We start from the raw sequence: 13594 nt of genomic DNA on the forward strand, positions 1-13594 counted from the left end.
GCCATAACAAAAGGGTTGAATACTTATCGACAACGTTCCCTCATAAGCTCCCCGGGAACCACGTGGAAGAAATATCGGCCTGCCCAGAGGAGCACAAGATTGAAATGTCTAGTTTTCCCCTTTTACTCAACCCCATCAACGTTTCCCTCTGCTGTGCAACTTGTGATCGAATCAACGCAATATTAGCCACTAACAATACAATGTACCGAAACAAACAAACTATGCAAGAGATGTTCTTGTCGGCAGAGTGCATTGGAGTAGGATTCTATTGCGTTGACAGGACCGACTCTACACAGACCGGTGCACAAAAACCAATCAGAGCTGCCGTATCCCTATATGCAAATAGACCATTGCCATATATGGATCTGTGCCATTCACATGGACTGTGTTTACAGCATGAGTTTTGAGATCAAAGCAAGAGCTGCATGTACATTTGTTCATATTCTTTGCTCGTTAGTGAGTTATTAGCCCAGTTAAAGAGAACTTGTAGTCAGCAACGGAGGAGTGGTCGCTTCCGACAGGAGCATGAAACATGTGCATTTCTAGCCATGTTTGAAAAGCAAGTCAGGTGAAGCCCTTTTTTTCGGTCTTAAAGGGGCTCTGTTGTATTTTGAGACCGGCTTGAATAAGTAGCCAATAGGCAGAGGGTAACATGTTTTGTCTGATTCTCTGCAATAATGGTCTGGGAATAATAATGCATTTTTATTTCTGTAAAGTGGTTCCTTGCGTTGTGTCATGCCTAAGTACAGCCCTTAGCCGTGGTATATTGGCCATATGCCACACCTCCTCGGGCATGATTGCTTAAATAACCTCTGTCCAAACACTTGAACCCAGGAAAAAAAGCATCATTGAATACGATTTCTTGAATGACTAGCGTATGCTTTCGGTTCACCCATTCAAACTAGAAATGGTTTCTCCTGCTAAGCATTGAAATTCTTCAATAAAAAGGCTGCTTTGTACAGAGAAACTGAACTGGGCCATTGAAGCACTAGGTCCCCATCCTAAATCGTCCCCTAAACCCTGCTCCTTATGCACTTGTGGAGATACGAGAGGGACTGACAGGTGTAATCAAACTGGTAGTAGCTCCACCTTGCCCTCTGATAGGTTAGGTGGAAGTTACAACATATTGCTTATACCAATCAAATTCTCTCAGATCTCTACAAGTGCATAGGGGACTATTTGGGATTGGCCCCAAGGGTCCACTTAGGTGATATAGCACTGACGGGACACTTAGTCGTAACAGGAAGTCAGAGGGATATTAACAGGAAGAAGATGTTACAGTAGTACTCATACTTGGGCTATGTCCCAATTATCTCTCCTCTGTCCCAAAGTGTGCACTTGTTCACTTCCCTTTACTGATTTGAAAGGAATGACTGGTATGAAGAAATATGGTGTAAACTCCCACTAGCTAATGCCTTCACCAATCCAATGCTTTAAGGTTTGTGGGAACTAGTGAACGAGTATACACTTAAGCAGAAAGAAGATGGGATGCACCCAGGGCCTTATTCAGGAAGTCCCGACATCGAACAACAATCTCTTTCGATGTATGATGATTCTGCCTTCAGTCTGACATTAATATCTGGCAAATAAAGGTATCATTTCAGCTCTACATATTACATTTCTATCTGCAACTTTGTAAACAGAAGTTCAATGCTCCTTGAATGACCTCCGGGAGTGAGTTATTTATTAGTTTGTTTCTGTGTACTAGGAAGGTGACATGGGAGAAGGTCTAATACACAGGTATGGATTAGTATTTGACATTTGGATGTTTTGAGGCCTAAGTATCTGTATTTTCTAAAGAAAGGTGTGCTATAGTAAAACGTTCCTTTCCCGAAGGTAACGAAGCATCAGAAGTTGGCCCATAAACAGGCATCTAGTAGCCAGGTCAACGTTGGGGCTGTGACAATATGTCTGAGCAAAGAGAAACTCCATTTCCCCCAACTTTCCACAACTTTCACTTAAAAAAAGACCCAAGAAATATCAAAAGAACAACCCAGGAGAAAAAGATTCCCTTTCGTACTCAAAATGAGCTGTAAGAAGAAGATGATCCATCATATTGACAGCAGCCATTTTTTTTACGCCCAGGAAACGACTCCAAAAGGCAAGACGGTATCATCTGAACTGTGTGTTACGTGTTGTAGCGAACAGTGTTGTTGTGTCTCTTTCTATTGAGAAAAGTCACCAGGAAGAGATCTTCATTCTGATAAACAGGAGAATACAGTCTTTCTTCCATTTCTCCCTCTCTTTCTCTATTTGACTCACCTAATAACGCTATTCTCACCTTGACCTGTGAAGCTAGGCCCATGCACAATGGTCCAACCATTAGCCATGTTTCAAGAACTATTCGGCTGTAATGATGATGGCAGAAAGTTGTTGTCTCCCTGCCTAGTCAGTCAGTCAGTCAATATGTCTGAAATATGTTTTTGTCTATAATAAATCAACTGTAGAGATGACACAATGTTGATTTCATAACTATTATATTGGCCAAGGCCTGTCATCAAACTGTTATTAAGCTAATGCTTTTTCTCACAGACTGACTGAATAGAATGTGTGTTCTTTTGTATTCTAAATGAATGTGAAGATACTAAGTCAACACAGACAGCAACACCAACACATTGTATGTATATATGTAAATGTATATCTTATATCTCATAGCTAATCAATGGCTCTAACTACATATCCCCAAAAATACTTTAAAAACAAGAAAAAAGGAAAAACATGCAACGCAAAAATACCTTCATCTCTCGGTCTGTTCATTGTAGACTCATCGTGTTTTTTTGTGAGCGGACCTATAGGGTGCAAGAAAAAAAGGGAGGGAAAAAGAGAAAAGAGAAAATTCAAAAAAGATTACTGGCAAAAAAAAACGCAAAGAAAAAAATCAAAAAAGAAAAGAAGAGCAAAAAAGACAAATCAGCAAGAGGTCGTCATGTTTTTTTCTTTTCTCTTTTTGAAAAGAGGACCAAAAAAAACAAAACAAAAGCGCAGCATCACAGACACATTATAAGAAAAGACAACAAAACGCTTTTGTCAAGAGAAAAGAAGGAGCCCCTATGTCTGAAGATCCAGCACTCCGTCTCACCCGGGAGAAACGGATAAATGAGTTGTCCGTGGTCGTTAACTAGTTGTTTATTGGTTGTGCTGCCCTTTCTGAACCCATGTTTTGTTACTTGTGTTCAAGTTGTATTTCTGGCTTCAGGGGACCATAGTAAAAATCTATGGAAGGGGAAATAGAGAGTGACGTCCTGTGGTTAGAAACTCAACACCCCTTACCCCCCCCCCTTTCCCCCTTCAGAACCCCCAAAAAAGGACCATCGGGCATAGAGAGGTACCAAAGAGGAGAGGTGGGCCTCGTCAAGACGCCCTCACCCGTAACCTACAATAACACGATTAACCCCCTGTTGTGATTCATGAATAGCGTGACATTTTCTTCACACAAACCCTGATACCCCCCCCTTCCTTTTCCCTCTGTCACTACAGTTCCCACAATGATTGGTACTGCAACATAAATAATATGAGCACACTAGATTAAACGTTTTTTGGGGGTTAAAACACACAACCAAATGATATCTTTATTCGTCAGCCATCTCTAGCGAGAGAGACACAATGAAAGGAACCTGTAATGATGAGAAATCATGTTAAACATGCGTTCCAAAACCGGATAAGGGACAAAGGTATGCAGTGTGTGTGTGTGTGTGTGTGTGTGTGTGTGTGTGTGTGTGTGTGTGTGTGTGGCTTAGATGTAACCCTCAAAGTTATCCCCCTAGTGAATATGTAATTACATGTATAGCGCACAACAGGCTGTGTGTCAATTAGAAACGACATGTAGCTTGATGCTAGTTAACGGAGTGTGTGCTGTGTGGTGGGTAAAATGTGCATGTAATTCGATCCGCATCTGCCCACCAGCTATTCTTGGCAAATGGAGGAGAGGGGGAGAGGTAGAGAGGGAGAGAGATAGAGGGAGAAGAAGGAGAGAGAACAGAAAGAGATGCTTCTCTCCTCCTCCCCTCCTCTCTTCTTCTCTCCCAAATCGGTGAAAGTTTGCTGCTGAGGAACTAATGTTGTGATATGCAAAACAGCAATCAGGGAAGGGGCCAATCAGAAAAGAGGCCTGGGTTAACAGGAAGCACCATCTGTTGTTGGGATTACAGCTACCTCTGATATGCTGACAACCAGGAAGTCTGTCTGTCTCTGTGATTTGTAATCCAATGAAGTTATGTTTAACTGCAGTGACAGCTCAAAAATATCCAAATAAATGTTGTTAACTTATTGTAGCCCGGAAACTGATCTAAGGATAGGATTACGGTTAGCTAGAGGTAAATGCTTGGCAAATACAACTCGTTCAAGGAAAACAAATAGGATTATAACGGATGCCTGTACTGTGTGCATGGGTTACGGCTTCACATGGGGTTGAATATGGTAAAGGTATTGGAGGCCACAGAGTGGTTATAGCGTATTGATAAGTCTGTATATAGACATCCATAAGAGTGTGTGATGGTATGGTTAACAGGGTTGAGAGAAGGTTATCCTCAGATTGAAATAATCACCTGGGGAAAAAAATAATCAATTGAAATGATGGTAAAACTGTTTACGAATGTAAAACATTTGGTAAAACCTGCAGAATTTGCAACCCTTCATGACGATGGTTGGATGCAGCTGTGCAAATTAAATCCAGCATGTCAACCTGTCTGATATATCCTGTATGCACGTCATTCAGCATAACAAGAGGCCTATTTATAAACTGTAAAAAGAGAGAAAACTGTATGCACAACAGATGGAAAAGCCCCAGTCAATGAATGGCTCACTCATACAGTCCCCTGTATTTAGGCATCTTACAGTCACTCGGAGAAGTTAAGAGGCATCCTCAGTGTTTACCGCAGCATTTTAGGGCAGAGAAAGTAGAAGAAAAGCTTTGCCAGAAGTAATTTTGTGAAGTGCTATGAACAAGTATAAAATGAAACAATAACAGGGTTTGTTTGTAGGGTCGAGTGTTAGAATGTTATTGGAAACACTTTTGACATCCATCATGATACAGTAATTGACAATTGTACAATTGACTGTGTAGTTAATGAAGAAAAACGACCACAGTCCTCTGTTCCATTACAGCCCCTCCTCCTCTATGACCTCCCCCTCTTTTTCACCCTTCTCTTTCTCCAAATATACCTTCTTTTCACCTTTACTTTCCTCTTCATCTCTCTCTGTTTTGCAGGTTGTCTCAGGGCAGAACAAACCTGGGTTCAAATACTATGTGAAATCTTTCAAATACTTTGAAGGCCATGATCAGTCAAAATCATGTTTTTCGCGAAATTGAATGATATTTGGATGAAACCAGATCAATGTATGATGACCGAAGTATAGAAAATGACTATTGCTTCTACATTGATAAAGTTTGATCATAAAGTTACTGGTCCCCTCCCACTTGTCAAACACTTGGATTATTAAGGGGCGGGATTATTAAGGGGATAGGGTGACATCACCCTAACTCTCAATTTAATACACCAATGGTAACATGATATTCTCTTACCTAATTTAAATAAGCCCCGCCTTGTAACCAACATCGGAGAAGGCGTGTTTGCGGAGGTAGGAGTGGTTTATATAGCTAGATAGCTAATCTACTGGTGCAGCAATTTGACTGTAGGGTGTCAGCACAGATACTTAAGATGTTCGCTAGTTACTGACTAGCTAGGTCTTCAGCCAGCATGGTACAAAATACTGACTAGCTAGGTCTTCAGCCAGCATGGTACAAAAGGGGGAAAGGGTTGTTCAAAACTCTGAAGCAGTTGTCAAGTCAACATTTCCGTTGACACAAGAGGCATGTCAAATGGGAGATGTTTACCAAAAAAATTCACGTCATTGACGCAATTTCAATGTTGAGTTGCTTTGTGGATCACCAAATTTGCTGCAACACTGCTCACTGCATCAAGGTTTGCAGACGTAGGTGTTTCAAAGAGCTGTCGATCAAGCTGAGCTCATGAATATAAAGTCCCCGCCCACTCAACCTGTCTTTTCAAAGTTCCTGGTAGTTAGTCATGAGAGAAAGGTACATTTCTATCCCCCCAAAATATTATGGGCAACACTTTAGTCACTCAAAAGGCTATTTTCGGGACCTTTAAGTGATTGCTCTGGCCTGCCTGGAGTGCCATACGGGTGGGGTTTGCCGTGTTCTGAACATTCTATTGGTTCCATAGAGCCAGGCAAGCTCAATCAAACACAGCTAAAGTATTTTGAAATGATTTTGAATCGTAGTTGTACCCAGGGCTGGTGCAGAGCATCTCACTGACTGTGAACCAGGTTACATCATATTTTAACTAAGCTCTACTTCCACCTCTAACCACACACACACACACGCACACGTGCACACACACGTGCGCGCAAAACACACACACACACACACACACACACACACACACACACACACACACACACACACACACACACACAGCACCGCAGTCTCCCCGCCCCCAGCTATAGCTACAGCTACAGTACGGACACTCACATCAGCCACACCACCCACAGTGTATGTGTGTGTGTGTGTGTGTGTAAGAGAGTCTCTTTCTGTGTGTGTGTGTGTATGAATCTGTCTATGTTTTGTGTGTCCGCACCAACCTGTATGTGTGTGTGTGTGTGTGTGTGTCTGTGTATGTGTGTGTGTCAGAGTGAATTTGTGTACTGACAGTGTGCACATGGTGTGTGCACGTACATCTATTAATATGTGCAGGCTAGCCCCACAGACTAAGAGTAAGTATAGTCTAGGTGTTGACAATGTAATTCAGCAGACAGCAGTGTGAGTGTAAAGTTGATGTACGAGTGGATGGGAGCGTCACTGACAGGTTGTAAGTGAACTAAAAAGATGAATGATGGACGTTGGGCTGAGAGGAGTACAGGGGAGGGAGTGTGTGTGTGTGTGTGTCTCGTCTCTCAGTAGTATGAGTAACGTGACAGCGGGTCAGTGTTTTGTTTATGATGACTCACACATGATGCTTCTCTCTCCCAGGCTCCCCCTTCCTCACCCCTTCTCCCCCATATGAAAGAGTGTGTCGGCCGCACACCCATTCTGTGGCGCACGCCTTGTCAGCAGATGGCCACTCTGTGTGTGTACCATGACGCTATCTCCGATGCTATTTATTAATAGTATATTTAGATGCACTACGTGTGGAAAAATCACCAAGTATGATTCATTGGTTTAGTCTGCCTGGTTCAGTTGTAGGGACAGAAGGCATTCAATCTGGCCTGAAATACACTCATTATTTGAGAAAGACCATTTAGAAAGACTGTTGAGGTTACTGAATAACATGGGTAGATCTGGCATCTCTATTTGTTGTCCAGTGTTCCAGCCTGAGATTAAAGCCCCCCCATTTGTCTCAATGCTTCAACAGTGTCTGAGAATTATAGATCTAGTCTTGCTGAAGAGAGAGAAGAAAGCGAGCGAGAGAGAGATCAGGGAACAAGGGACACTAACACAGATGTGTCTCTGAATAGAGTGGGAACGAGAGAAGGGGAGATAGAGTGATGGCGTGAATGAGGTAGGAAGCAAGGTGAGACACCAGGACAGATTGCCGTTTGAATAGAGAGAAGTAGAAACAGAGATGGGTGTAGAAAGAGCTCATTTGAAAGAGAGGAGTGGAGAAGAGTGGAAAAGAGAGAAGTTCAGAAATAGACTGTGTGGAGATAAAAGGTGAGAAAAAAAGGAAGCTAATAAGGAGTATTTGAAACTAAGATAGCCAGTGTGAAACATACTTATATTCATAATGGTATGAGAATGGGAGGTGAAAAGGGGGGTAGAAACAGTGTAGAAGAGAGAGAGAGGAAGAGAGAGAGAGAGAGGAAGAGAGAATGAGAGGCAGAAAGAGAGGGAGAGAGATAGAGGGAGAGAGAGAGTATCATTTCAATGTTGAGAGAGAGAAAGAGAGAGAGTATAATTTCAATGTTGAGAGAGAGAGAAAGAGAGAGAGTATAATTTAAATGTTGAGAAAGAGAGAGAGTATAATTTCAATGTTGAGAAAGAGAGAGAGTATAATTTAAATGTTGAGAAAGAGAGAGAGTATAATTTCAATGTTGAGAAAGAGAGAGTACAATTTCAATGTTGAGAGAGAGAGAGTACAATTTCAATGTTGAGAAAGAGAGAGAGTATAATTTAAATGTTGAGAGAGAGAAAGAGAGAGAGTATAATTTAAATGTTGAGAAAGAGAGAGAGTATAATTTCAATGTTGAGAAAGAGAGAGAGTATAATTTCAATGTTGAGAAAGAGAGAGTATAATTTCAATGTTGAGAGAGAGAGAGTACAATTTCAATGTTGAGAAAGAGAGAGAGTATAATTTAAATGTTGAGAAAGAGAGAGAGTATAATTTAAATGTTGAGAGAGAGAGAAAGAGAGTATAATTTAAATGTTGAGAAAGAGAGAGAGTATAATTTCAATGTTGAGAAAGAGAGAGTATAATTTCAATGTTGAGAGAGAGAGAGTACAATTTCAATGTTGAGAAAGAGAGAGAGTATAATTTCAATGTTGAGAGAGAGAGAGAGAGTACAATTTCAATGTTGAGCGAGAGAGAAAGAGAGAGAGAGTATAATTTCAATGTTGAGAGAGAGAAAGTATCATTTCAATTTTGAGAGAGAGGAAGGGAAAGGAAGAGAGAGAGAAAGAGTACGTATAATTTTAATTTTGAAAGAGAGAAAGAGAAAGAAAGAGAGAGAGAAAGGGAGAGAGCGAGAGAGAAAGAGAAAGGAAGAGAGAGAGAGAGAAAGCGGCAGGTAGCCAGATAGTGACATTTACAGAACGGTGACGACTGAGAAGGCATGAAGGTTAAAGCCATTTTCTCCCCATGCAACCAAGCCACAGCCACAATGTATGTGCCTCTCTCGCTCTCGGCGAGTGTGTATGTGCAACTGCCATGCATGCATATGTGTCTGTAGCTGCCACGTGTCTACGTGTGTCTGTGCATTCGTGCCTTCGTCTTGTGTGTCTGCCATGTCTCTGTCATGTGTCTGTCATGTTTGGCTCTGCCGGTGTCTTAGTGTGATCCCTGTGTTCCTCCCCAGCAGAGGGACTAATCTGGGGGTTTACCGGGTAATCTACCCCATTTTGAGGGACAATATTTATCCTCCGTCTCTGGGTAGCGATGCCCTAAATCCTATTACAATCAAACAGAACGTGTCTTCTAAATCAGATAGATTCGAGCTGCGTTCAGAGCCCGCCTTTTGGAGCGGGTTGTGTGTGTTTTGTGACATTTAGTCTTTTGGCAACGCTTGAAGGACATAGTTATTTTTCCCCCCCTTTTAAAAAAATCAAATTCAAGGTAATATCAAGGGAACGTGGGAAGGAAATGTAGAAAGAGATAGAACTGCCAGGTTGTCTCTCTAACTTTCTTTTCCTCTCCTTTGTTTCACCCCCCCCCTCTCTCTTCCCTGCTCTCTCCGTCCCTCATTCCATCACTCCTCCCTGGTCCCTGCCTCATAACCGTGTATTCTACCCTAGAGGGCTGCACTGGGACACTGTCTCTATATGAAAAATGGTTTTTAATACCCACCCAGCACACTGGGGCAGTGAAGAGATTGGAAACAAAAAAAAAGGGGGGGGGGGTCAATTCTAGCTCAAAGGCCTGGAAGATTGTTGTAGACAGATACTTTTATTTTTTATTTATTTATTTATTTTACCTTTATTTAACCAGGTAGGCAAGTTGAGAACAAGTTCTCATTTACAATTGCGACCTGGCCAAGATAAAGCAAAGCAGTTCGACAGATACAACGACACAGAGTTACACATGGAGTAAAACAAACATACAGTCAATAATACAGTATAAACAAGTCTATATACAATGTGAGCAAATGAGGTGAGAAGGGAGGTAAAGGCAAAAAAGGCCATGGTGGCAAAGTAAATACAATATAGCAAGTAAAACACTGGAATGGTAGTTTTGCAATGGAAGAATGTGCAAAGTAGAAATAAAAATAATGGGGTGCAAAGGAGCAAAATAAATAAATTAATTAAAATTAAATACAATCCTCCCAGTGTGTGTGTGTGTGTGTTTGTGTGTATGTGTGTGCGTGTGTGTGTGTTTATTGTGTGTGTGTGTGTGTGTGTGTGTGTGTGTGTGTTGTGTGTGTGTGTGTGTGTGTGTGTGTGTGCGTGTGTGTGTGTTTAGTGTGTAGCTAGTTCAGCAGGCCATCGATTGACATCCTCTAGTCATTCATTGTGTTCCCTGAACAGCACAGGGTACAGTAGGTCTGTTTGTTCATTACCTGAGGGTCAGGGGCTTGGAGCCATAGTATTGACTTGTGTTCTCATATGTGTTGTTCTGTCGGCTACATGTCAACAGTTTGTCTACGACGGTGATACGCTGATGGAGGTATACCTTTAGATAACAGCCTTCTCTCTATCTATCCCGTCTTTAAAAATAAAACTATTCTCTCTGTTTCTGCCCCTCCATTCAGCACTCTGGGAGGCACTGTGAGCAGTGGACTCTGGCAGGGCCGCCGCTGTGTGTGGGGGGGAAATAAGGGGTTAGGCTAATTTGCATTCACAGCCACTAGTCACCTCAGCTACAGCAAGCTCTGAAGAGATGGCCCTTTGAGCCACGAAGAGAGAGAGACAGACAAAGAGAAAGAGAGAGAGAGAGAGGGGGGAGAGAAAGGAGAAAAAGAGAGAGAGGGAGATAGGGGGGAGAGAGAAAGAGGGAGAGAGCGAGAGAGAGAAAGAGGGAGTGAGAGAGAAGAGAGAGATAGAGAGAAGAGAGATAGAGAGCTAGATGGAAGCGAAAGACAGAAGGGGAGTGAGTGTGAAAAACAGTGAAAGATTAGACCGATGAGAGAGATATGTGGGCTATGATGCAGTGTGCGTGTGCGTGTGCGTGTGTGTGCGTGTGCGTGTGTCAAAGATAGGCAGCCTTGAGGAAAACCAATACAATTATTAAATCATCAGAATATCACTAGAGGAGACCTATGCCGACATTTCTACCAAAAACATCTCACAGACTACATGAGTTTCTTCTCTCCCAAGGTGAATTCAAGAACAAGTGACAATGGATGCATTGAACACTGCTATTCTCTCAATCTGTTCCCTCTCAATTTCTCTCCACACAGATGGATAACTGATGTCGAATCAGTAATGATACATTCAAAGACTCCTTGAGTCCCTCGCGGAACTTATTAAGCATCACAAGAATAAACTGTGGCTGTGTCATAAATGGTACCCTGTAGCCTATTTAGTGTAATGCTTTTGACAAGGGCCCATAGGGCTGTGGTTAAATGTATGGCACTATGTAGGGAATAGAGTGCTATTTTGGAGGCAGGCTGTGTATAGCTACTTTCTTCTATAACTATCTCAACATATATCTTCTTTCTTGTTTTCAAGGTTAAAAAAAACTGGGGCAGTTGGTATAGATCTTAGTACGATAGATCTAAATGGAACCGTATTAAACTATATAGAACTATCCAGGGATGGTATGAGATCTAAATACAGTGTCTGTTATAAAAATCCCATTTCTATCTTCACTGCTCATCCAAATCGAATGTTGAAGATTGGAGATTGGATGGTGGTGTGGTTTTCCCCTTAAGTTAGCACGAATGAAAGGGGGTGACCATGTAGAAAGAGCTGGGAAGAGAGCTGTGTGGGGGGGAGGGAAGGAGAGCAAGATGGTGGGGATATGGGGGAAGAAAAGGGGGTACGGCATGAAGGAGAGAATGTGAGAGTTGAATAAAGAGAGAATGAGAGAGAGAGAGAGAGAGAGAGAGGGAAGCCGACACAATATCCAGGTGAATGCGACAATGGCGTAATGGCGAGACAGAGGACAACGTCACAATCATGTGACTTCCCCCCCCCCACACACACGCATACAATACATACACACACACACACACACAGACAGAGATGAACACACGCACACACACACAGATATGCACGCACGTACACACATGCAAACACACATACGCACACACACACACACACACACACACACACACACACACACACACACACACACACACACACACACACACACACACACACACACACACACACACACACACACACACACACACACACACACACACACACACACACACACACACACACTCTCACTCCCTCTATCTTTCACTGTCTCGCTCTCACTCCCTCTGTCTCTCTCTCTGCCTCATAAGTTATAAATAGCTGGAACTGAGCTCTTGCTAATCCCCTCATTCAGAGTATAGTGGGAAGGCAAATGGATGTGGTCTTTGACACGCTGACAGAAAAATACAGGAAGCACTGGAGGGTTGCCAAGACAACCCACCTCTCCCCTCCTCACCTCCCCCTCTCTGCTTTCGTCCCCGATTGCATCTTCGATCAAAGCTACCGTACACTCCCTCTCTGCGTCTTTTTCCCCCCACACGTATCACAGTGTTGCCAGTCTGTGTTCATTAATACGGAATAAAAGTCCTAACTGGATAATTGTGTGTGTGTGTGTGTGTGTGTGTGTGTGTGTGTGTGTGTGTGTACAACTGGGTAATTGACCCAGGCTGATGTAATTCCTCCCCCTGAGCCAAATGAAACCCTCGTTTGACCGCGTTCCCAGTTCAAAATGGAGAGATCTGCACTGAACTGACAAAAAGAAAGGGAGAAGAGAAGAGAGGGAGGGGCGGGAAGCATTTCAGTTTAGTGACTAACCTTCTGTTTGTGTTGTGCATGAGTATAGTTTGTGCTCCTGCCTACAGTATCAATCCTTCCATCTCTTCATCACTCCATCCCCATATCTCCCTCTCCATCACTCCATCCCCATATCTCCCTCTCCATCACTCCATCCCCATATCTCCCTCTCCATCACTCCATCCCCATATCTCCCTCTCCATCACTCTATCCCCATATCTCCCTCTCCATCACTCTATCCCCATATCTCCCTCTCCATCCCAACCCTCCATCTCTCCATCCTCACCCTCCATCTCTACATCCCCACCCTCCATCTCTCTATCCCCATATCACTCCATCCCCACCCTCCATCTCTCCATCCCAACCCTCCATCTCTCCATCCTCACCCTCCATCTCTCCATCACTCCATCCCCACATCTCCCTCTCCATCACTCTATCCCCATATCTCCCTCTCCATCCCCACCCTCCATCTCTCCATCCCAACCCTCCATCTCTCCATCCTCACCCTCCATCTCTACATCCCCACCCTCCATCTCTCTATCCCCATATCACTCCATCCCCACCCTCCATCTCTCCATCCCCACCCTCCATCTCTCCATCCCAACCCTCCATCTCTCCATCCTCACCTTCCATCTCTACATCCCCACCCTCCATCTCTCTATCCCCATATATCACTCCATCCCCACCCTCCATCTCTCCATCACTCTATCCCCATATCACTCCATCCCCACCCTCCATCTCTCCATCCCCACCCTCCATCTCTCCATCACTCCATCCGCACCCTCCATCTCTCCATCCCACCCTCCATCTCTACATAACTCTATCCCCATATCACTCCATCCCCACCCTCCATCTCTCCATCCCACCCTCCATCTCTCCATCACTCTATCCCCATATCACGCCATCCCCACCCTCCATCTCTCCATCCCTCTATCCCCATATCACTCCATCCCCACCCTCCATCTCTCCATCACTCTATCCCCA

The 13594-nt window shown here is 43.4% G+C and overlaps 1 protein-coding gene across 4 annotated transcripts in view; it reads right to left on the reverse strand.

Moving 5' to 3' along the window:
- LOC112235634 (neuroligin-2-like) overlaps nt 1–13594 on the reverse strand; it is a 223715-nt gene that overhangs the window by 125925 nt on the left and 84196 nt on the right. For all 4 annotated transcript variants that reach the window (XR_006084129.1, XM_042327182.1, XM_042327183.1 and 1 more), the window contains one exon: nt 2736–2789. Coding sequence is in view for 3 of the 4 variants with exons in the window: in XM_042327182.1 (XP_042183116.1) it covers nt 2736–2789 (54 nt within the window). In the remaining variant the exon portion in view is untranslated. The remainder of the gene's footprint in view (nt 1–2735; nt 2790–13594) is intronic.

This window comes from Oncorhynchus tshawytscha, linkage group LG09 (genome assembly GCF_018296145.1).
Source record: "Oncorhynchus tshawytscha isolate Ot180627B linkage group LG09, Otsh_v2.0, whole genome shotgun sequence".
In the NCBI taxonomy this organism is placed as follows: domain Eukaryota; kingdom Metazoa; phylum Chordata; class Actinopteri; order Salmoniformes; family Salmonidae; genus Oncorhynchus; species Oncorhynchus tshawytscha.